The following is a 21,573-nucleotide window of genomic DNA, read 5'->3' as shown; positions in this document are numbered from 1 at the left end:
TCTCAAGTGGACGGTCCAGATGAAGCTCACTGGATCGAGTTGGGCTTTTTGGCCCATGACCACCAACCCAACCCTGGTTCGCCTTCGGCTTCGGGTCGGTTCGGTCGCTCGTCTCGACCGCCACCGCCGCCGCCGCTCGCCGGAGGCTCTCGCGCCCTTCCTCGAGGTTGGCATCCCCATCTGTGCTTCATCCAAACAACTGTTCATGTTTTTCCCATTCCGGGTATAGATTCTCACCTCTAACTCTGGTTCATTCTGCACCCTAAATTTCCCCAATTTGCATCTCGATTGGTTGAATCAATGCCCAGATCTCTCGCCGGTTTGTTGAAATTTAGTTCGTATTATTGCCGCGATATCTTTAACACGATAGCCATCTCAATCAGGCCGGTAGGCGCTTGCTTGGCGGGGCCAGAAATTTTTCTGAGCCTGGGCAAGTCTACCGATGAACACAACTTAACAAGTGCTTGCAAAGATCACTCACACAAGATTCGCCATGGTCCCTTTCATATCAACTTCTCAGTATGAAATTTGAGCAAAGTGTTAGCACAGGTGAAAAATCCAGTTCAGTTTGTCCAAGTATTTTGCTCCTGCTGGTATGCCTTTGCATCTGCCTGCTAATTAAGTAGCCAAGCGCCCAAATAAGATAGTCTAAGCATAGAGTCATGTACCATGTGCCTGTTGTGTACTTGTGTTGCTGCACGCCCTGCTACTCTGCTAGACACCTGCTGCCCGCGCCATTGCGCCAACGTTTGCTGCTCAACCGTCGGACGCACGCAGAGCAGTGCAATGCATTCACTGCTGCAAGCGAATGAGCCATTTACCCTGGGCAGCTGCCCAGGGTGGTCGGGCGCGAAATCCGCTCCGCTTCTTCCCCCTGTTCCACTCCCTCTGCTTCCTTCTTCCTTGGCATCATCTCTATGGTCCTTTCATCTATGGGATTGATGTCCTGTGGGTAGGCGTGGGGGTTGTGAAGTGTGGGTAATGGTCTCGTGGGCGTGTTCAACATTGAATTGGTGCGACTGTACTAGTCGACTTGTCTGGGTTTTATATCGTGGTAAGTGATCGCGTGGTAATCAGTCAAATCGGTGCGAGTTGTCCTTGCATTTGTTTTGGTTTGCAATTTGCATCTGTAAATTGGTAGTAATGGGAGTAACTGATTAGTTTTGCTTTTTGATGATTCAGTGAGTCAAATTATAATCTCTTAAATGTAATGTTTGTATTATGTTGCAAGAACTGCAACTGCAATACCTACCCAGAAGATTTGACCACAGATTCTTAAAACAAAGTATAAATCTGAATGAAAGGGGCCTGGTTTTCTAGCGTGAAGATGATTTGGTTTCCATTTTACATGTAAACAATAGTTTCAAATTAGATTCAGTTTATTGAGCTTAAGGAAACATAGGCCACATCAAAAGTTGTGATTCTCAGATTCTGTGATGTGACAGCTTGGAAGTTGAGTTGGTTCCGTACCTGGCATGGCCACATCGTCAGCATATCCTCCACCTCCTCCATATTACCGACTATACAAGGATTACGAAAAGGATCCCTCATCTGCACCTGAACCTCCACCGCCAGTTGATGGACCATATCAACTCTTCGGTGCTACCTACACAGTATGTTGCTTATTGTACTCTTCTTTATATTATGTTGTTACATGTGTTAAACTGACTATGCCTTTGCCTATATGCTCTCTAGACAGATGTGGTGCTCCCAAGCTTAGAGGATCAAGGTGTTCGTCAGCTTTATCCGAAGAGCCCAGATATCGGTATGTGCAACTCCTGACTGCATATTTAGTTCAATAGTTACATTGTGACTTGTTAAAATTATTCGGGCTTCTATGGTAAGCTTCCTACACTTCTGGCCATACTGAACAAATGGTTTGTGTTGTTACTTTCAGCACTAAACAACTTTTGTATTCTTTGATTTAACGAGCTGGCTTTTTGAATAACTGATTATCTGCAGATTTCAAAAAGGAGCTAAGGACCCTGAACAGAGAGCTTCAGCTCCATATTTTGGAGCTAGCAGATATTTTAGTGGAAAGACCATCACAGTATGCTCGTAGGGTAGAGGATATTTCACTCATTTTCAAGAACTTGCACCACCTTCTTAATTCCTTACGACCTCACCAAGTAAGAGACTCAGTTTTTATCCCACAGTATGAATGATTGTCTCTATATTCGCCAAAATGATTTCCCTTTTCAAAATACTTTGTAGGCCAGAGCCACTCTGATTCACATGCTTGAGAACCAAATTCAGCGTCGGAAACAAGCAATTGAAGATATAAAGCAGTAAGTATCTTTAGCTTGAAACCTTGAATAGGGCTGCTAACTAAGAATGGCTGTTGAACTTCAATGATCATGCATGCTGTTTTAGAACAAATGCCGACTTTTAGGCTCAGATCAATTTTGACCTCCAACCCTTATATTATTTGCGAATTGTGCAACTTACATTCCTCATTGAAAACCACTCCAGTTTTCATCCTATGTATCACTGATTTGGATCCCTATTGGCACAAAGCACGTGAATCACTTTCCTGAGATTTATACCTTTCTTGCTATTGTTTCGCAGGAGGAGAGAGGAGGCACAAAAGCTACTTGGGGAATCACTGCTAATCTTAGATGGAAACCAGCCGAGTTTGCCTGCAATGTGAAGACATGTGATGTATCTGCTTACCTGCTTCCTAACGTGCCAAGTTGGCTAGCTAGAGAGTGCACTTGGCAGTTCACCTGTAGAAATAGTCTAGTGAGTAGTGTGACCGTGGGAGATACTTCTGGCTTTTGTGCAAACTCCTTATTTATTGCCTGTTTGTGTGTTGTGATTTGTGAAACTTTAAACATTGAACTTATCCTGGACTTGACGGTAGAAAAGCTTCAATGTTCTCCTGTAATGCATACAGTTTCATAATGTTTAGAACCTATAGTTCTGTTTAATTGCTTGACAGTTCCATTATTATTTTTTATCTACTCTACTAGTAGAAGACTGGAAGATTTTTTTTTAGTGGGGGAAATCCAAATACATGGGTGAATAGCCAAAGTGGTCCTCCAAGTTTCATCTAAGGCTCAGTTTAGTCCTTAATGTTTTAATCTATCCATATTAGTCCTTCAAGTTTTCATTTTAGTTCAAACTTATCCTCGAACCAACAACTCTCTTGATAAATGACACTTATACCCCCATCATTCACATATATAAGAGAAAAATTGTATGCTTGATTTTTTTATTGATAATATATAGTAAATTATGTAAAGCGAAAATAAATTATGTACTAGCAAGTGTATACGATAGTAATTGCTTATGTTTTATGTGCACATGTTGAAATAATGGGAAGTATATCTGCAATGTTGTTTATTCATCTTGGTTTCTCCCTTTTAGTATATAGTTGTATATAAATTAAGGGCAAAAGGGACATTTTCTAATAGAAATATTGACTTAAAAATAGCCATATGGCATATTAAGTGGGCCCAAGGATGATGTCAAGCCAAAACAAATATTTAGAGGAGCTATATGGACAAAATGAAACGTGAATGACCAAATTGAGCCTTCGGTGAAACTTGAGGGGCTTGATTAGCTATTCACCCCAAATACACCCCTATAAGTAACTGATCTTTCTAATCTCCCACCTACAACTTAATTGATAGAGAACACTCCTTACAAGTTTATTAGTTTCTTCCAACTTCCCACCTCTATTAGCTTTCAGCAACTTCTTGCGCTCCATAGGCCTCCATTTGGTGATTGAAGTTATCCCCTGCCACAAAAGGTGTGTGTATTTCGGTCTCCTTTCACCTTATGCTTTTGTACTCTTTAATTCCATAGTGGTACGGTGGTAAAACCATGGCGGCAAACACATGCTACTATAGATGTGGTGTATAAAATCTCAAGCCTAATAAGAAAAGACATAGGGGCAACTTTGCTCACCACGCCGGAGCCCCACATGCTGTGAGAAGTTGATCAGTACAACGAGAAATTATTGAAAACTAGATAGAGGTGGAGGTTAGAAGAGAAAATAAACTTCATGGAGAGTGTTCTCTACCAAATTAAGTTGTATGTGAGAGATTATAAAAGACAGTGACGTGTTGGAGTTATTTGGAGAGACCAATTTATAGAGCTAGAAAAAAAAAAGGATTCGCAATCATTGTGTCAACATATTTTTCCCGTCAAAAACAGCCAATTTTTGTTCTGTGATGTGGGTTGAGATTCGTGCTTCTTTTACACAGGTCCAACTTCTTCATACATGTCACTGCCAGGCTGCTGTCTACTTCTTCCGTCTCATAAAGAATCAACCTAATACTAAATGTGACACATCGTAGTAATATGGACAGGTAATCTATCTCCTTTAATTTTCATTGCTCAACAAACTCATGTCACGTCATCCAGGGACAGAGAAGTCGGAGAGGAGAAAGAAAACATTGGAAGGTGAATATGAGAATTACTAGTATCTAATCACACAATAGTTACTCCCCCCTCCCCCCGGTGTCCTTAAAAAAGTATCTAATCACACAATAGTTACTCCCCCCATCCAAAAAAACCAACCTAGGACCGAATGTGACACATCCTAGTACTACGAATCTAGACATACATATGTTCAGGTTTATCGTACTAGAATATGCCACATCCGGTCCTGATTCGTGTTTTATGGTACTGAGGGAGTACATTATAGTTACGTTGTAGTTATATATTGTAGTTACACTGTAGCTATATAAAAGTTACAGGATAAACACAGGATAATTACAATGTACATGAATGCAATTATAGAGTGAAAATATTTTGACTATTTTCTAGTGAAAAATATGATGTCATAAATATTGCTACTCCCAAGAAGAAAAGTTACTTTATGTGTCCTGGCTTGGGCCTTCCGTGTGAAACTGGGTCCATAACATGATAACGTGGACGTGCAGGCGGCCCATAGACACGGGAGCCCAGAGCTCAGACAGAAGGCCGACCAAACCGAGCCGGGTAAAAGCCCCTCGCCGAGCTCCGCTGCGCGTGTCCGTGTCTCTCTTGACTCTCCTCCGCCTCCCCTCCCGTCCCTCCGCCTCCATGGACGCCTACCCCCACCACCGCCGCTTCGCCGTCTCCGGCGACGCCCCCCCGCCGCCGCCGCCGCCGCAGCCGCAGCCTCCACCTCCCTCCCACGCGAGCCCGCACTGGTACCCCGGGCCGTCCCCACCGCCGTACCCTCCCCACGCCAACCACCCTTTCCCTCCCCAGCACCACCAGTGGGGACCACCCCACCCTCCGCCGCCGCTGCCGCAGCAGCCGCCGCCGTATGGGTACCATCCCTCCCTCCCTCCGATGCCGATGCAGCCGCCGCCTCCTGCGGCGGGGAATCCCTGGCCTCCTCACCACGCCGCTGCCCAGCCACCGCCGCCCAGCTACCCGCCGCCGCCTCCGGGCCAGGTATGTCGGGGGCTATCCTGTTTCGTTTTGGATTCGCCGTTGGAGACTATAGTAAATTTTCTGTTAGGGTTTGTAGTTCAGGATCGCTGTTGGCTGTAGGGTTTCTGGGAAGGGTGTGATACGGTGTTTGATTAGGGTGAGGTGACTATAACTCTAGGGTGGTTTTGTGACTGTGTGAAACTGGTCTGATGAGTCACTGAGGGATGATTGTGTGAATAGTGTTGTCCTTGTACAGTTCTCACTTATTCACAATGGAGACTTTCATATGGATAGATCATCTAGGGTGAAGGTCTAAATCATCTTTTAGAATGCATTCAATAAACCTCCTGCACTTGTTGTATTTTCTTTACTTCATTTTGATACATATTCTTTGTGGCAAATCCTTAGTGCCTTGGAACAATTTGGTTCCCTTTAGATATGATGCCACTCCTTCATGAGCTTTGGTTAGGTGCTCTTGGTGAGGTTACATTCAGTTGGCTTCAACATCCAATCTAAATGACATAATGTTTCCCATGACCCTGTTTTCTTATCTGTTCTTTTGTTGAATTCAAATAATGTTTTGTTAGTTGACATTGCTTATTTCCTAGGGCTGGGCCAATCATTCGTGGGCTCAAAGTCATGGATACGCAGGTTTGTCATTAGATCTAAGCTTTATGTTCATTTGGATCTAATTTTATTGGTCCAGTATGCTTGACAACCGGATGTTAATGAAACTTGTGTTGTTACTGATGCACAGCACTGGTTGATCATTATGATGCAGCATGCATCTTTCAATGTTTAAGCTCATAACACTATGCATAGGGACAAATGTTTATTGAATGTACATGCGTTTCAAGGATTTTGGGGAGTGTAAGTTGCCTTTAAGTTTTTACTAAAGTAGTCATCGGCTCATCGCTAGCGGTGATCAAACAAGTATCCACTATGCCATCTGGAGCTATTTTCTGCCCATTCCCAGTATGTATTAGTAAATTTACATGAGAACTAGCTTGTATGATGCACATGTTTCCCATTATCCCTTTTTTCTGAACTTTTGCTTATAAATAATTCCTTTTCTGATTCACCAAATGCATAGGCTTATTAGATGTATTTATGGTCTGTGCTTGAAAAGAATTCTTACATATGTTTGATAATAAGATGGTACTAATTGATAATAAGATAGTACTAAGCTTTCTTGGAGCAGACAAATCCCTTACAATAAGAATGTAGTTACTGATGATGGTTCAGGATTGACCTTTTCAATTTGTTTTTTCTCCCCATCTGGAAGGGCATGGAAATGAGGAAGATTGGGCTACAAAGGCGAAGGCATGGGCTGCTGCTAAATCTGTTACAGAAAACCATCATATTCAACAGCATGCCATATCCGCAAATAGGCCAGAAGTTCATAATTACGGTTACCAGGATCAATATCAGCAACCAGCTGGTCTGCCCGCAGAACCTTTACGCCCGCCAATCCCTCAGTCAAGTAATGACCAGTTGCCATTTCAAATGACAGGACAGCACAGGGAAACAAACTATCTGCCAGGTACCATATCTTATTACTATTGCTCAATATATGTTATATATGGATATGTCAGTTCCAGAGTGGAGCTGAAGATAATATTGCAGATGGAGGTCCATTGGCGCCACCAGCAAAGAACTTTGGTTCATTTCCATCCGCCTATGAGCAGGAGGTATCTTATAATTATCCTTCTACTCCAGGTATGCTTGCTTGGCAATATAACTTACTGTGTAGCCTGAATCATATTAAGGCTGGTCCCTCCTGGTAATACCTTCAGATTCAAATATGGAAAGACTTGCAAGTCTACAGAGCTATTTATTTAAGAAAAAAGAGCATATGACACACGTTACCTTGTAAAAACATTTGAGCTAGCGTTATTGTTTGTGTATGCTCCACTCTTCCTATATTTGAGGCGATTGCTTGGGTGGGTTTCACCAGCTTCAAAAGGAGGAATATGCAGATATCTACTCAGAATCACTTTCTCAGTGACTATGCCATTTTATCATGGATTCAATAATTACCTCTGATATATCATGAATGTAATTGAATGTTTGGTTGAGCCCTTTTTACTTTGAAGCACTGAAAATCTTCATTTCTCTTGCTGCCAGTCCTGGAAATTAGATGGAAATCACATTTTAGAAAAGCTAATTACTGGCTGGCTGTGCTCAATGTATATAACTCAGTGTTTGGATGGGGTAACCTGCATTTTTTATCCAGGCTTAATGCTGACTATGCAATGTAATAACAGGTGTTGGGAATGCTATGATTCAATATCCAAGCTCGCAGACTCAGCCAGCTCCAACTGCCTCAGCAATGCAAGATGGATTTCCACAAGCGCCTTCCAGTATGCATATTGCTCCCTCACTGGAACAACCTCATTTTGGGCATGATGGGCAGTCTTCCAAGATTGCAGTTGATCCCAGTGATCAACCTTTAGAATTTAATAGTAGGAAAGCTCCTGATATGGCAGTGCACAGAACAGCAAATTTCAATTCTAATATTCCAGCAGCTCCAATAGCAGCATCTGATCATGATGCACATTCAGCACCAGCGCAATCATGGATTCCATCTACTACAGTACTTTTTCCTCAAGCTTCAGTACCACCACAAGCAGCACAGGTTCAATTCTATTATTTTATTACTCCGTATGATTCCTCTGCACCATAGATATGATAATTAACTTTTACCTTACAGATGGACCCTTCAGTTCATGCTGCACCACTCTTTGGAGCAGTTTCTGGTTCAAGCTATATTCCACCTGCAGCATTTGGAGTTGGTAATGTGACAGAAGCATTCCCTGTGGATGCAAACACTCCTTTTAATGTCACAGAAAGATCAAAGAAAGTAAGTTTTGTTCTTCTCTTCCTTTTTTCTTCCACCCTTATTTTTGAGATTCCTGCGTGTGTCTGCTCATGTGCCTAAGTACTTTGACTGATTCCCGCGCTCTATTATGGCCAGCCTCCAGTGCCTAACTGGCTTCGCGAAGAACTTTTGAAGAAGAAATCTACATCAGTGAGTGCTTCGGTGCAACACTCAACAGAGTTCCACTCCAAGGGATCTGAAGATGCTGAAAAAACACTTAAAAGTTCTGATCAGGCTGACAGCAGAAGCGTAGATTCAGCTAAATCTACTGATGATGATGAAGAAGATGAGGTGCAGTTTGCTATTCTATTACTAAAAACTACTTATATGACTTCATTTTGGTCACAAGATAATTCACTAATTTGTTAAAAAAAAAGATTCATGGCCTTTTGGAACATATAGAAATGTTGGGGCCATATGCTAGCTACTGAGAAGCTATTTGCACTTACAGCAACTCCATTTTAAAGGAAAGCTACCTTTAGTTTTTTTTTAGGTGGATAATTAGACAACGTATTTGAACAATGTGCTGGTTTTATCCCCTTCTATTTTCTTTTATCTATTTTATAGTCTAGTATAGCCGCCTTTATTTGTAATAATTTTACTGGACTAAAATTATTTGCAGGACGAAATTGAAGCAGCCCGGATGGCAGCAATGAACCAGGAAATTAAGCGTGTATTAACTGAAGTTCTCTTAAAGGTCTTGTTTTTAACATGGAACTGGCAGTTACTTTGCTAGGTCTGACAAGGTCCTGTCATTTCTTTAGTATTTGATCCTCTTGTCACTTTCCAGGTTACTGATGATCTTTTTGATGAGATCGCGACAAAAGTATTGAATGAAGATGATCCATCAGCTGAACGTGAGTGATGTGCTAAATTGTAAATTTAAATAGACATTCTGCATTTCTGATAATTTCTTCTACATTGCAGCAAATGAGCCCACTAGAGTTTCTAGTGTGAAGGGGCCTGGTCTGGGAGAATCAAAACCAAAGGTCTCAGCTAAAGTTGTTGTCCCTGCTAAGCCAACCAATGTTAGCTCAGCTGATCATTCTGATGGTACTGGGTTAAGTTCCCCTAAAGGCGCTCTTCTTGGCCTTGCTAGTTATGATTCAGATGATGAGGACGATGACGGTGATAATGAGGATAAGGTTCCAGTTTCAAAATTATCGTCTGAAACTAAAGCTGGCGCAGCTCGTCCAGGAGAAGGTAAGTTCTTAAAATAAATACCTGCAGAGCATTACTTGTCCACTTAAATATATTAACTCGAGTAAATAATCAATAGGTGAAAAAGCCACTGACGGTGAACAGCATGGAAATCATAATGAAAGAAATTCTGTGGTCCAAAATGCTTCATTAGGCGAAGATCGTAAATTTAATGATGAAATGTCTCATAGGAACTCAAGTGCAGAACTTAAACAAGAGCTACGTGTTCATGACACACATAGTAGGGAATTTCCTTCAGATGCCAAAATATCAAGTCAGCCGAAGGATGTGGCTCCTACCCCGGATGAGAAGGCACATGGATATTCCCAAAATGGAAAAGTTCCACCTTCAGGCAATAATGCTGAAAATTTTAGCAATATGGAGAGCAGTCAAGGGCATTTAGGGAAGAGCAGCAATGAGGAAGATTTTGTAAAGGAGCCAAAGGCTGTTCGAAGAAAAGAATCCGAATCTTCTTCCAAAAGATATAATGATGATGATAAATCTAGCATGTATGGAAATATTGATAAAAAGGGTAGCTTCAAGGAGGAAAAAGGATCTGACAGGAGTGTGAGACATGGAGCTGATACAAGGGAACCCCGTTCCAGAGGAAACTCTAAGCAGGATGATGCAAAAGGAGAGAGAAAAGATTATCAAAAGGACGTAAGAGAGAAAAGCAGGGATTCTGCAGATAGAAGAGAGAAAGGGAAACATGAAAAGGAGGATAGGTCGAGGCAAACTACAAAGGGCTCAAGTAGTCATAGCAGTAGAAGGTCAAGATCACCAAGTGCGAGAAGTCGGACCAAGAAGGAGAGTTCTTCACATCGAGAGAGTGTCTCAAGTGATGAGCCTTCTGATAATTCGAAAAGGAGGTATATGCCATTCTTAAATTCTCATAATGTGTATTGTATTAATTGTTATCCCTGCGTGGTAATTTGTCCATTACTTTTTTTTTCTGTTACAGAAAACTTCATTCACGTAAAAGCAGCATGTCCCCCTCACCCCCAAAATCTAGGAACAGGTAACTATATGTTTACAGCATATTTATAATGTAGATTAATGCTGTTAAAAATGTGCGAATTAGCAGTTAGCTTCAACATGTTTGTAGATGGTATTGTTTTATGGCTGGCATCATTAGTTAATCCTAAAAGTTGTTTTTATGTTTGGCATCAATAATGTGGCTGACATACTTACTCTGTTCTGGTTATCTGGAAGCCACAAATTGCTTAGCATTTGATGTTTTTTTAATCATGAATACGGCTAGTCATGCCATGGTTTTTCTATGATTTCCATCCTTTCTCCCCATGCGAGGATAAGAGATTTTTGTTTTTGTGTGTGTGTTGGGGTGGGGGGGAGGGGATGTATTGGTTGAACTATTTTGTACTATCTGTCTGGATTCATGTTCTTTGAGGCAGTGCCTCAAGGACACTGCTTTCGCATATCTGCTATGGTAAGTCTTGTATAGGAATGCTTTTATTCTATGCCTTGTGAATTTGATATGAGTGTGCAGGTATCTTCTGAGTGAAGAAACATCAGGTTCATATATCTCTTATCCTTTCACTTACCCATTTAGTTATGTTTCATCTCTAGACGAGTTTCGCGGTCTCCACATAGCAAGCATTCTCACCGCAGGCATTCGCCTTATTCATCTGCGGAAAGGTAAGAGATTAATCAGTTCTTCCTTTATCATTATGTTACTCCAGGTGGTATTTCCACATGAATTTTTCAGGAGTTCTCAGCTTCAGTAATATGGTCGATCTTACTGTAGCTGATTATAGGAATTTGATTAGATGCAGAAAAATATATTAACGAGTTTGAGAAAATAGAAGTCAACCTTTAGGTGTCTTAAGAACATGTACCCGATTAAAATATGTGTTCTGGGTTTACATGAAACCTTTGTGTTTTAAATTCAAATTTACATAAGTTGTTATTGCATGGACTTCCATCTCAGCTTGAGAAATTGAAGACCCTTGGTACAAAATTTTTCCTAGAACTAGAATATATTTGTCATGCATAACACTTATGGGCTGCTTGGTTTTAGGAATAGGACAGGTTGGTTCTTCATGGATCATTCGATGATTTTGGTGGAATGACTGTCACTTTATTTTGTACTACGCTTGTGCTTTGAGTGATAAAAATATTGGTGTATCAACCCACTACATTGCCCAAAGTCAAACCAAACTAGACATCAAAGTTCGCAGTTAGGATCGGCAGATGCCCAATTCAGCATCCATTCGTCCAAAGCAAACAACCCTAGTAATATTACTACTGTTCAAAAACCACTGAAAACAGAGAGGCCACCAATTCAGGTTTTATTGGGACAGAGCTGATATGCTGGCCTGCCTCCAATCCTAGACACTGAAGCAAATGCGTGAACTCCTATAAATCTGGAACCCTGTCTGCCCTATGCCACTTGTGTAGTAACTGTGTTACTTTGTGTTATATTGGTGGTGTCTTTAAATCTGTGTCTAATCATTGCAGGAAGAAGCGTTCCAGATCCAGAACTCCAGTCAAAAGAAGATAGAAGATACTTTTGATTTCAAGATGCCTCGACATCCTTGTGAGGCGATGTGTGGCATATCGCTGCATCTTGTACTGATTCATTGAACAACGCATTCGCACGGTAGCAAGATGCCCGCGGATCACCAGTGTAGATAAGCTGGAGGTTTGCCCATACAGAGGATATTAAATCTTCTGTGCTAGCAGCCTAGCAGAGAGCAATGTACTTCATTATTTTGTAGGCCTAGCGACCCACGCAAATATGACATGTACCACCTTTCGATTTCATGTATTCCATCTTGATTGTGGAAAATTGGCAACGCCAACGCCCAGTAGGTGTGTACTGGCTTGCGATTATTTTTGTAGTTTTGAAGATTACTGTTATGTTTATTTCTTGAAACGCAGATTGTTCGTATTATTCTATTTGGCTCGCCTATCCATCTTGCTTACCGCTACTCCATTGTTGTTCTTCATTATGATTCGAGCGTGGTAGGCAGCTGAACTGTACTAAAAAATTTTAAGTAACTCGCCACAATAGAACCCACCCTATGACGCTGTAAAATCAGGTGCCGTGTATACAAAAGTTTGAAGGGCCTGTTTAGTTGGTGAAATGAAAAAATAAAAATTTATGTCACATCGGACGTTTGACCGGATATCGTAAAAGGTTTTTAGACACGAATGAAAAAACTAATTTCATAACTCACCTTGAAACCGCGAGACGAATCTTTTGAGCCTAATTAAGCTATCATTAGCACATGTGGGTTACTATAGCACTTATAGCTAATCATGGACTAGTTAGGTTTAAAAGATTCGTCTCGCGATTTATATGCTAATTGTACAATTAATTTTTCTTTTTATCTGCAATTAATTTTTCTTTTTATCTATATTTAATGCTTGTGTTCAAAAATTCCATGTAATGCTTTTGCAAAAAGTTTTTGGTAACTAAATGGGCCGAAGTTACAAGATCAAATATACTGTAACCACTTTATTTGTCACACTGGTGTTCGTAAGGTTCGGGTGAAGTGAAAACAAAACAGTGAGCAGAACCAAAATCGTCACTGCTTAGCTCCGAGCTGAACGCGGCTGGGCTAACGAAGGAACTGACAAGCTGACGAAGTGAACGCCGATAGCCCGCGAGGACCAAATTCTCATCGGCCCCGATCATGGCTCGCACGAGCATCCCCTGCCGGACGACGCGGCTCGGAAACTCCGATCCCACTGGTCCACAGGCGCAGCTTCAGCGTGAGGGACATGGCGCGGGTGCTTCTCCCTCTTATCACCCTTTATCTGCTTCAGGGCGTGTTTCAGTGCTGGAAGAAGCGCCTCCATGCACTCCGCAACGGCGTTCGGGTTCCCGGGCATGTTGATGATCTGAAAAGATATATCAACAGGTTTGATAAACATGTGAACGTTTCAGAGTGAGGTGAGAAATTGCCAAGTTTGAGCTATGGTGTGTACAAGTGTTGATCCTCTGATCCCCGCAGTGGCTCTAGATAGCATTGCGAATGGTGTCACCTGTACCACAGATAAGTTCAATAGCTCAGATTAAAGGAAAGTTAGGGTACTAAAATCTATTGAAATGAAATGCCACTAAAGTTTAGCCCTAGTGTCATATGCATGGTTAGTTGTTATCTCTTATCTCTAGAAAAAGTTGATGATAATGGATTTCCATGTTAAACCAAAGAACAAGGGGATATAGAAAAATGTCAGTCATCACCTTCAAACTTTCCTGAAGCATGACATATGTGAGGCCAGGTGCTTCTTTCTCTATGACAGATTTTGTTGCCTCTGGTGTGACATCTCTAGGTGTGAAACCAGTACCACCTGCATATCCGTTATAAAAAGGAAGTTGATGCTCATCTCACTGTAAAAATAAGGATTGTGCAATTCGCTAACTTAAAGAATGAAAACATTTTCACCTAGTGTCAAGATGAGGCTGACACGATCAATGTCACTCCACTTCACCAAAATGTTCTTGATTTTTTCCACATCGTCTGGAACAACAGCAGTAGCAACAACAGTCGCTCCACCCAATTTCTCTGATGAAGAATTCACTACAGATATTGCCCTTGGCCCACTACAGATGATATTGTATTACAGAGAAGAAACAACAGTGATTTAAGTATTCATGAAAAAGTAGTCACATGTGTTTTATAAAAATGCTAAGCTGACAGCATAAGGAATTAAAGCTTTTGGTTGATCCACTGTTCCGATGGAAAAAATAACAGCCTTGTGAAATGTGGAGCCCTTACTGAGATGCATCACCATCTTATGTGAAGAAAAAACAGTAATTCGACTCTTTAGTTTTGCATCATGGTGTGACCCCTTTGCAACTCAACACAAAGAGGTGTATCAGGATGCGTGCACTTCAAAAGGTAAGACTTTATATTGGTTCATTATCTTTTCTGATTCAATCTGGAACCCAATCATAAGCAAAAGTACAGCAGCTTTTCAGCAACAATCACGAGGAAAAAGGCGCTTAACGAAATACCTCCTGTCAGGGCCTGCACCCAATGAAACAGTGTCGCTCACTGTCAGAATTGCTACTTTAACTTCAGTATTCTGTGAGGCTGGAACCTGAGACAAATCTGTGGAAACACTTTTTGCAGAAGGAAATAAATGAGATGGCAACGGATTTGAAGCAGTGGGTAGCTTGTCAAAAGGTGAACTGGTCATATCAGAAATAAGTATAGCTTGCATAGATGTTCCAGCCTCCAACATCTGCCCCACTAATGGTACTTCCAGTAAAGCATTCGCAGATTTCATACTTAGGAGGCGGCTACTAGCTTGTTGGCCCGTGCTTTCAGCAACATATCTGCCAAGACCAATTTCATCAGCCGGTATCACCTACAGTATTGCCAAATATAAGGCATCATATTAAAATATAGCTCTTACCCAGGTCTACCAGATCCATCATCAGGCACCCATCTGATCACTGCACGATGGAACTCTTGATGATGTGGGTCTCCTCTTAAAGGATGCAGTAGACGTGCGTGCACTCTGTAGAAAGTCATGTCAGTGAAGACAATATGCTCAATGATATATAATGGGAATAAAGAACTTAATAACAATGCTAACCACTTATGCATGACAATAACTACCTTGGTAGATGAGGATTTGACCAGCCAGAGAGTGAACGTATTGCAGGAACAACAAAGAGATTGAAGCAAACAACACAACTCACTGGGTTTCCAGGCAACCCAAATGCAAGAACCTTTTTAGATGGTTTCGATGAATCTTCTGTTACGATCTCAGCAAATGTTAATGGTTTCCCTGGTTTCATCCGAATCTGTACATGCAAACACAGCAAACTGTTAGAATTACTGGAATTGTACAAATATATTAGTGCCAAAGACTAAAAGAATTTTCCATCAATAACTGTTTTAATTGGTTATCCAGCTGGAAACAAGAAAAGCATATCATAACTCCTGGTTTGTACTTCCATACAACTGCATGGTGCACGCCTAATTTTGGAGGAATTTCCAAGATACCTTTTCAAAGTGAATTTTCCCCATGCTTGCCAAACAAGGTTTGACAAGATCCCTATCGCCCATGGAAACACCACCAGAAGTAAGAATGATATCAGCATCAGAACTTAGAGCTGCATCCATATGCTCCTTAAGACTTTCCTCAGTGTCTTTTGCAATACCAAAGTCAACTACCTTGCACTTGTGCTGAATAGCAGCAGCAAGTAACATAGCCCGGTTGGAATCACGAATCTGCAAAGCAAGTACACATTTCGGTGAATATGAAATGCAGATAAAGGTGAGGGATGCAAACATTGTGAAATAGTGGGAATAACCTGACCACGACTGAGAGATGCTGTGGCTGGCTCCACTAATTCATCCCCTGTAGAAAATACAGCAATGGTTGGTCGACGATATACCTGCAGATTCATACTCAAAATGATCAGTTGTGCGAGATTCTCTTCTGCACTCAGTGACAGGGTAACTGAAAGACTTATTCACCTTGACAGTAGTCACTCCCACGGTTGCAAGTAACCCAATTTCTGCAGGACCTATGTGCTCACTAGACTTCAGCACTACCGAATCCTTTTGTATGTCACATCCCTATGGATTATTTATTCAAATAACTAACTCATCAGTTACCAGATGAAGTAATACTGTACCAAATGCTCTGCATGAACTATAGAAGTACATAGTAATTGAGAACTACAGTACACAGCTAATAGCGCAATAATAACAAACAAGAATGTTGCTTCCACTGAAGGACATAAACAAGTAAATCCACTCAAATACATCAACAATTTAAACTGAATTAAGATGCAATTGACATAGCAGAAGAGCAGAGCATGGATAGTAGCTTTTTTGTTTCAATCAAATCGTCGCACAAACGCAAGTAGGAGGGAATAAAGCAAGTAAGGATAAGCATTAAGCAAAGCAATGAAACCTATTAGCAATACCACATTGCGTATATTCTGCCCCTGAGTTGGCCGCACCAATATCCTAACCCTCTTCGACCCATCCGGCGCGCCGGCGAGTTGCTCCGTGTCCTCCACTTGCACGACGGCGTCAGCACCATCCGGAATCGGCCCTGCCCGAGAAACCACGGTCAGTAACCGATCACCGCCGCATCATCGGAAGGGACAGCGCGAGCCACCTCACCTCCGGTCGTGACATACGCCACCGTGCCGGGGGTGACGACCAAGCCGAGGGCGTCGTCGCCGGCCCTCGACTCCGTAATCACCGGGTACTCCCCGGGCCCGTCGGAGGCCACGACGGCGTACCCATCCTGCAGAGGGTTTCAACCCAAGCGCCCTCAGGCGCGGCGGCAAGGAGGGGGAGCAGAAGAGAGGGGGAGGAAGGTGTTGACCTTGATGGAGGCGCGGAAGGGAGGGAGGGGGTCGGGCGCGCGGACGTCCTCCGCGAGGACGAGCCCGAGCGCGTCGTGCAGCGGCACGGCCTCGGCGGCGCGCGCCGCCGCGCTCGCCGCCGCGGACAGCACGGCCGCCAGCGCCTCCTCCACTGGCAACATTTTTTTTCCTTTTTTGCTGTTCTTCTTCTACTCCTATTTCGGTCGGTTTATCTCGGGCGGCGGCGTCCGGCGGCTGAGGCTGCCCATCTCCATCGACGAGAGAGTATCGACTACCTACTCACTTTGAGCCCTTGATTTAAAACCCAACGCACAGGATACGTTTGGGAGCATGGAAGTATGCTCCTGTACCGTAGCACTCGATATATTCCTCCTGACTCCGTCCCGTAAAAAACCGTAGTACCAGTGTGTCACCTCCTATCCTATACTCGTTTTTTATGTGACATATTAAGTATTACCCAACTACCCGAGTCGCGAATCGAATCCTATTTAAATGGCAGCCTGCCACAAGTCGTGCGACGGATGCTTTTCGGTGGATGGTGGTGCCGCAATCAAAATAAGTCGAAAGTCCAAATCACGTTTCATTTAGAAAAACTGTAAAACCTAACCGAAAAGTTACTTTGTTGCAAATGATCATCTCCTAACTAGTTTATTGTAAAAAAGCTCAGTACGCACATGCTTAACGAAATCAGTCTGTTATCGCTAATATAGAGCTACCATATGCTAAGCTAGTGTTTGTATTGAACTCTTTTTTACGGATATAGCGAAACTCAGTACGACAACATTTAAACTCGTACCATTTCTATCCGTGGATTTTTCAAAAAAAAAAAAGGTGTCCAGACTATACTCTAGAAATACTTAATTTTGGTAAAGACCACATCAATAGCTCATAATTTATGAAACATGTTGATTCCGTAAAACGACGTCTTGGCTGGGATGGGTTTTGCAGTAAAATTAAATAGGGGATTAGTATTTACAACAAAATGACCTATGAGGTATAATGCCAAATTTCAAGTGATTTATGGGGTGGTTTTTTAAATTTCCCTTAGAAAAATGAACTGGCCTTTTGAAATCGAGAGGAAAAAAAAAGGCTTGAACTAACGTTTGGTCGCGGGTAGAGGTGGCGAACGTCGGTCCGCGCGTATCCCTGCCATTCGCACGCCGGATTTGCCCGCCGTTGCGCGTCCCTGTCAGAACCACGAAGCGGCCCATCCTACATCCCGCATGCCCATCGCTTCGACCGCTCAAAGAGCCAAGAGGCAATGCTGCAGCGGCACGCTGCCAGCGCGAACGAGCGAGCTAGGAAAAGAAGCTGATCGAAGGCTTCGAAGCTACTAGTTCATGTACACGGCAATCACAGGACACGCATGCCCTTCTTGCAACGCGATAGCCTCTCCCAAATTCTCTTCAAAACTAGTACTGTAGTATTTCTCATTTCATCGTGTTCCTAGGAGTGTCTGAATGCTCGACCTGTCGATATGTCATATAGCTGCCATTGCCGCCTATACTTGCCAGTTACTCCCTCCGTCAAAAAAAAAAAAAAAAAGACAAACCCCGAGTTTCCGTATCCAACGTTTGACCGTCCATCTTATTTGAAAAACATATGAAAAAAAATTAAAAAAACAAGTCACACATAAAGTATTAATCATGTTTTATCATCTAACAACAATAAAAATATTAGTTATAAAAAAATTTTATATAAGACAGACAGTCAAACGTTGGACACGAAAACCTGGTTTGTCTTTTTTTTTTAGACGGAGGGGTACCACTCCTAGGATATTGCAAAGAAGTACTCCCTCCGTCCAAAACAAACAAATCTAGTACCGGATGTGACATATTCTAGTACAATGAATCTGGATAGAGATATGTCCAGATTCGTAGTACTAGGATGTGTCACATCCGGTACGAGGTTGATTTTTTATGGGACGGAGGGAGTAATCGACACAGAAGCAGCAGTAGGTTATTTTACCAGCTGGATGTTTGAGGAACACTGCATGTTCTCATTGCTGCACCCTAAGGATTCTCAGTTATAGCTATGCCTGAAGATGTTCCATCACCTTCTTTCTAGCCAACAGAAAATTCACTGTATGAAGATCTAAAAAGTTCTAAATGAGATGGTAGACAACCCAGTATTTTGAATCAAGTAATTCCATACTTCCGCTCAAGCAAGTAGCTGTTTTACCAGTAAAATCCACTAAGACGAACCAGATAAACAATACCTAACTCAGCTTGGCACAAAAGCGGGGTTCAGGGAATTTTGATAAGTAGAGACGTTCTGCAAAAGAAGAAGAAAAAAAAAGAGTTTCAGTTAAGCTGCTGAAGATGCACAAAAATTTACTGCCCATACTAATATACTATTCCATCCAGAAACTAACACTAGATCAATTTCTTAATTTTATTTTTTGAACTTTTTAATTTTAAAAATGAACCCTTTCAAAACTTATTTCCAGAATCTAAATCTTTTGGTCACGCCAGCACGCTTGGTGTAGAAAAACATCATTGACACACCACCTACAGCCAGTGTAACCAAATAACGTTGCCTAGCTAGACCGGCGTGGCCAAATAACTGCCACGCCAGCCCGGCTGGCGTGGCTAAAAGGTTCAGATTCTGGAAATAATTTTTGAAAGGATTTATTTTAAAATTAAAAATTAAAAAGATTTAAAAGATAAAATAATTCCACTAGATCAACCCCAAGTTTTGAAGCCCAAAATCTCTTTTAAGTCTTATCTGGCCAAAGTGACACTAGACAAAAGGTACACCTGACAACATACTTATCATAAAGGTAAAATATATTTGCCTTACACAGCTCAAACCTAAGCTGATGCAAGCTACAACTTACAGCAAGTAACACTTTTTGGCTGTATGAATCAAAGTTATACACACACAGACCCTAACAAAAAAAAAATCGAAAAGATGGGCCTATGACATCTGCAGCTGTATAAAAGTAAAACACATTAAAAAAACATGGGCACTAAGGAGGAGCTTAGTGTCAATGAAAGAAAAAAAGGTGAGCACGTTCGGGGAGAATCGAACGTGGACTGTTGAGCAGCATGTTGGCTGCCCTTGCCATATGTGCAGTTTCAAAGTAAAACACTCTGATAACTGTCATGTTAAAGCAGGTAGTGTACATTGTTTTGCAACAACAAAGTGATTGTTGCCAGAATTACCTACACTATATGTAGCAGACTTACCAGTTACATGTTGTATAACTAATAACTTGAAAATGCACCAATCGAGTTAGCACCTGGTGGGCAGGGGATGGGAGTTGGATGAACTACATGTCTACGTGGGAGTAGATAAAGAATAAAACGAAGAGGATCAGTGGGGCCAGACAGCATAAACATAAACACTCTGAAAGCTCTCAAAATGTTTGCCCATTCACAATTTCACATGCTACTCTTCACGCAATCTTAACAAAAAAAGGTATTACTTACAACTAGTGGCGGAGCTAGAAATTATTGAAGAGTAGGGCTAAAATAGTGCTTAACTAGTGAGTTGTTTATTTTTTTTCTTAAATTTACATGGTGATTTAAGATAATTTAGCCATGATTTTGGAGGCACGCCCATGCTTACAACCATCCAATTAAACCCCACTCCCTATCTACTATCAACAGTTGTCCGCAGCAGAAAAAATATCCTCGTTAAATTGGTGCTCAGGCTTCAAGAGTAGAAAAAAGGGCTCTTCATGTTTGAGGTGATTCCAGAGTGCACTTTGAAAGGCCATTTATACAGCCTAATGAAATGGAGCAGCATGGATAAATGCTCTGGAGATAGATTGCCCTGGTGTAATTCCCAGTGGCGTAGCTAGGATTTAAAGTAAAAGTGGTCCATCTATATATAATATGTCGATTAAAAGGGTGGTCCACTATACAATTTTTATTATATTAACTAGCACATATATTATAATTTTAATTTTTTAGGTGGTCCGTGGACCACGGTGCCACCTAGCTGGCTACGCCCCTGGTAATTCCCAACGACAAGCCATAATATGTGACCAATGGTTGGTGTTTCACAAAAAAGTCAATGAAGATTCAGCCATAGAGGGAGAGAAATATGTAGAAATTTCATCGGTCCACATTGCAGTTTTACCAGTAGTCCAGTACAACAGCTGAAACAAAACTGGATAATGCCTCATTCTGTTTAGACTTTATAGCAGTACACTGCTGAAACAGAACTAGATAGTGCCTACCAAAATGAATGCCATTATTTTACCATATAGGAATCAGGGTTTATGTAATTGTCCAGAATCGGAGCTCTGACCTGACAGAACTCTTCCCGTATTAGCATAAGCAAAACTTCTTAAAATCAATTATGTCAGTATTTTTTCGGTTTCAGCTGCGAATTAGGAGCCGAATGAACCCAGATTCACAGTTGAGCTTCACAATCACCGCACGAGAAAAGCAAATCCTATAACATGATTCTTGAATACTGAACTTAACGGTGCAGGAATGATACACAGCACAGTTCAATCGACCAATGGGGGAGAAAAATACCTGTTCTACTCATCGTCTTTCAGGACACGCTCGCCGGAGGCCATGGGGGCGGCGGCTGCTGCTGCTTCGTCTTCCTCCTGGAGGATCTTCTGCATATCATTGACGCGCGTCCGGACGACATTGGTAATCATAACTGCGGACGAAAATTCATCAGATCAGAGTGCAGTCTGTGGTACTATGTGCGATTGGAGAGACGAGAGTTGAGGAATATGGCGGGATTGCTTACTTCCAGCGGTTCCCAGGGTCCAGATCCACAGGATCTTGAGGCCGGGGCCCTTCTCGCTCCATCTGGTCAC

General features: G+C 41.9%; 3 protein-coding genes across 4 annotated transcripts; 2 read left to right on the top strand and 1 right to left on the bottom strand.

Moving 5' to 3' along the window:
- The first annotated feature begins 66 nt into the window (after positions 1–66).
- On the top strand, positions 67–2,915 carry LOC127769603 (mediator of RNA polymerase II transcription subunit 7a-like). 2 transcript variants are annotated; one of them, XM_052295202.1, is made up of 6 exons: positions 67–166; positions 1,446–1,613; positions 1,696–1,765; positions 1,963–2,129; positions 2,215–2,288; positions 2,569–2,915. In XM_052295202.1, exons 2-6 carry the CDS (start codon positions 1,476–1,478, stop codon positions 2,648–2,650), a joined length of 531 nt encoding a protein of 176 aa, XP_052151162.1. In that variant the 5' UTR covers positions 67–166; positions 1,446–1,475; the 3' UTR covers positions 2,651–2,915. The 2 variants fall into 2 exon arrangements, with proteins under 2 accessions (XP_052151162.1, XP_052151163.1); XM_052295203.1 differs by having other exon boundaries at positions 78–223.
- A 2,081-nt stretch (positions 2,916–4,996) lies between these two features.
- Positions 4,997–12,388, top strand: LOC127770421 (uncharacterized). Its single transcript, XM_052296142.1, has 14 exons — positions 4,997–5,394; positions 5,982–6,024; positions 6,659–6,916; positions 7,000–7,092; positions 7,641–8,011; positions 8,087–8,236; positions 8,351–8,545; positions 8,877–8,951; positions 9,045–9,111; positions 9,182–9,457; positions 9,534–10,323; positions 10,416–10,472; positions 11,042–11,110; positions 11,933–12,388. Exons 1-14 carry the CDS (start codon positions 5,035–5,037, stop codon positions 11,973–11,975), a joined length of 2,847 nt encoding a protein of 948 aa, XP_052152102.1. The 5' UTR covers positions 4,997–5,034; the 3' UTR covers positions 11,976–12,388.
- Positions 12,389–12,867: 479 nt separating this feature from the next.
- LOC127770422 (molybdopterin biosynthesis protein CNX1) lies at positions 12,868–19,057 on the bottom strand. The gene is made up of 13 exons (XM_052296143.1): positions 16,784–19,057; positions 16,576–16,702; positions 16,374–16,504; positions 15,919–16,020; positions 15,753–15,836; positions 15,442–15,669; positions 15,052–15,239; positions 14,846–14,950; positions 14,442–14,765; positions 13,870–14,027; positions 13,668–13,774; positions 13,409–13,465; positions 12,868–13,321 (listed from the first exon to the last, which is right to left on the bottom strand). Exons 1-13 carry the CDS (start codon positions 16,943–16,945, stop codon positions 13,112–13,114), a joined length of 1,983 nt encoding a protein of 660 aa, XP_052152103.1. The 5' UTR covers positions 16,946–19,057; the 3' UTR covers positions 12,868–13,111.
- Positions 19,058–21,573: the final 2,516 nt, after the last annotated feature.

This window comes from Oryza glaberrima, chromosome 4 (genome assembly GCF_000147395.1).
Source record: "Oryza glaberrima chromosome 4, OglaRS2, whole genome shotgun sequence".
NCBI classification, from domain to species: domain Eukaryota; kingdom Viridiplantae; phylum Streptophyta; class Magnoliopsida; order Poales; family Poaceae; genus Oryza; species Oryza glaberrima.
Note: the sequence above shows the minus strand (reverse complement) of the source record. Positions and strands in the feature narration are given on the sequence as shown.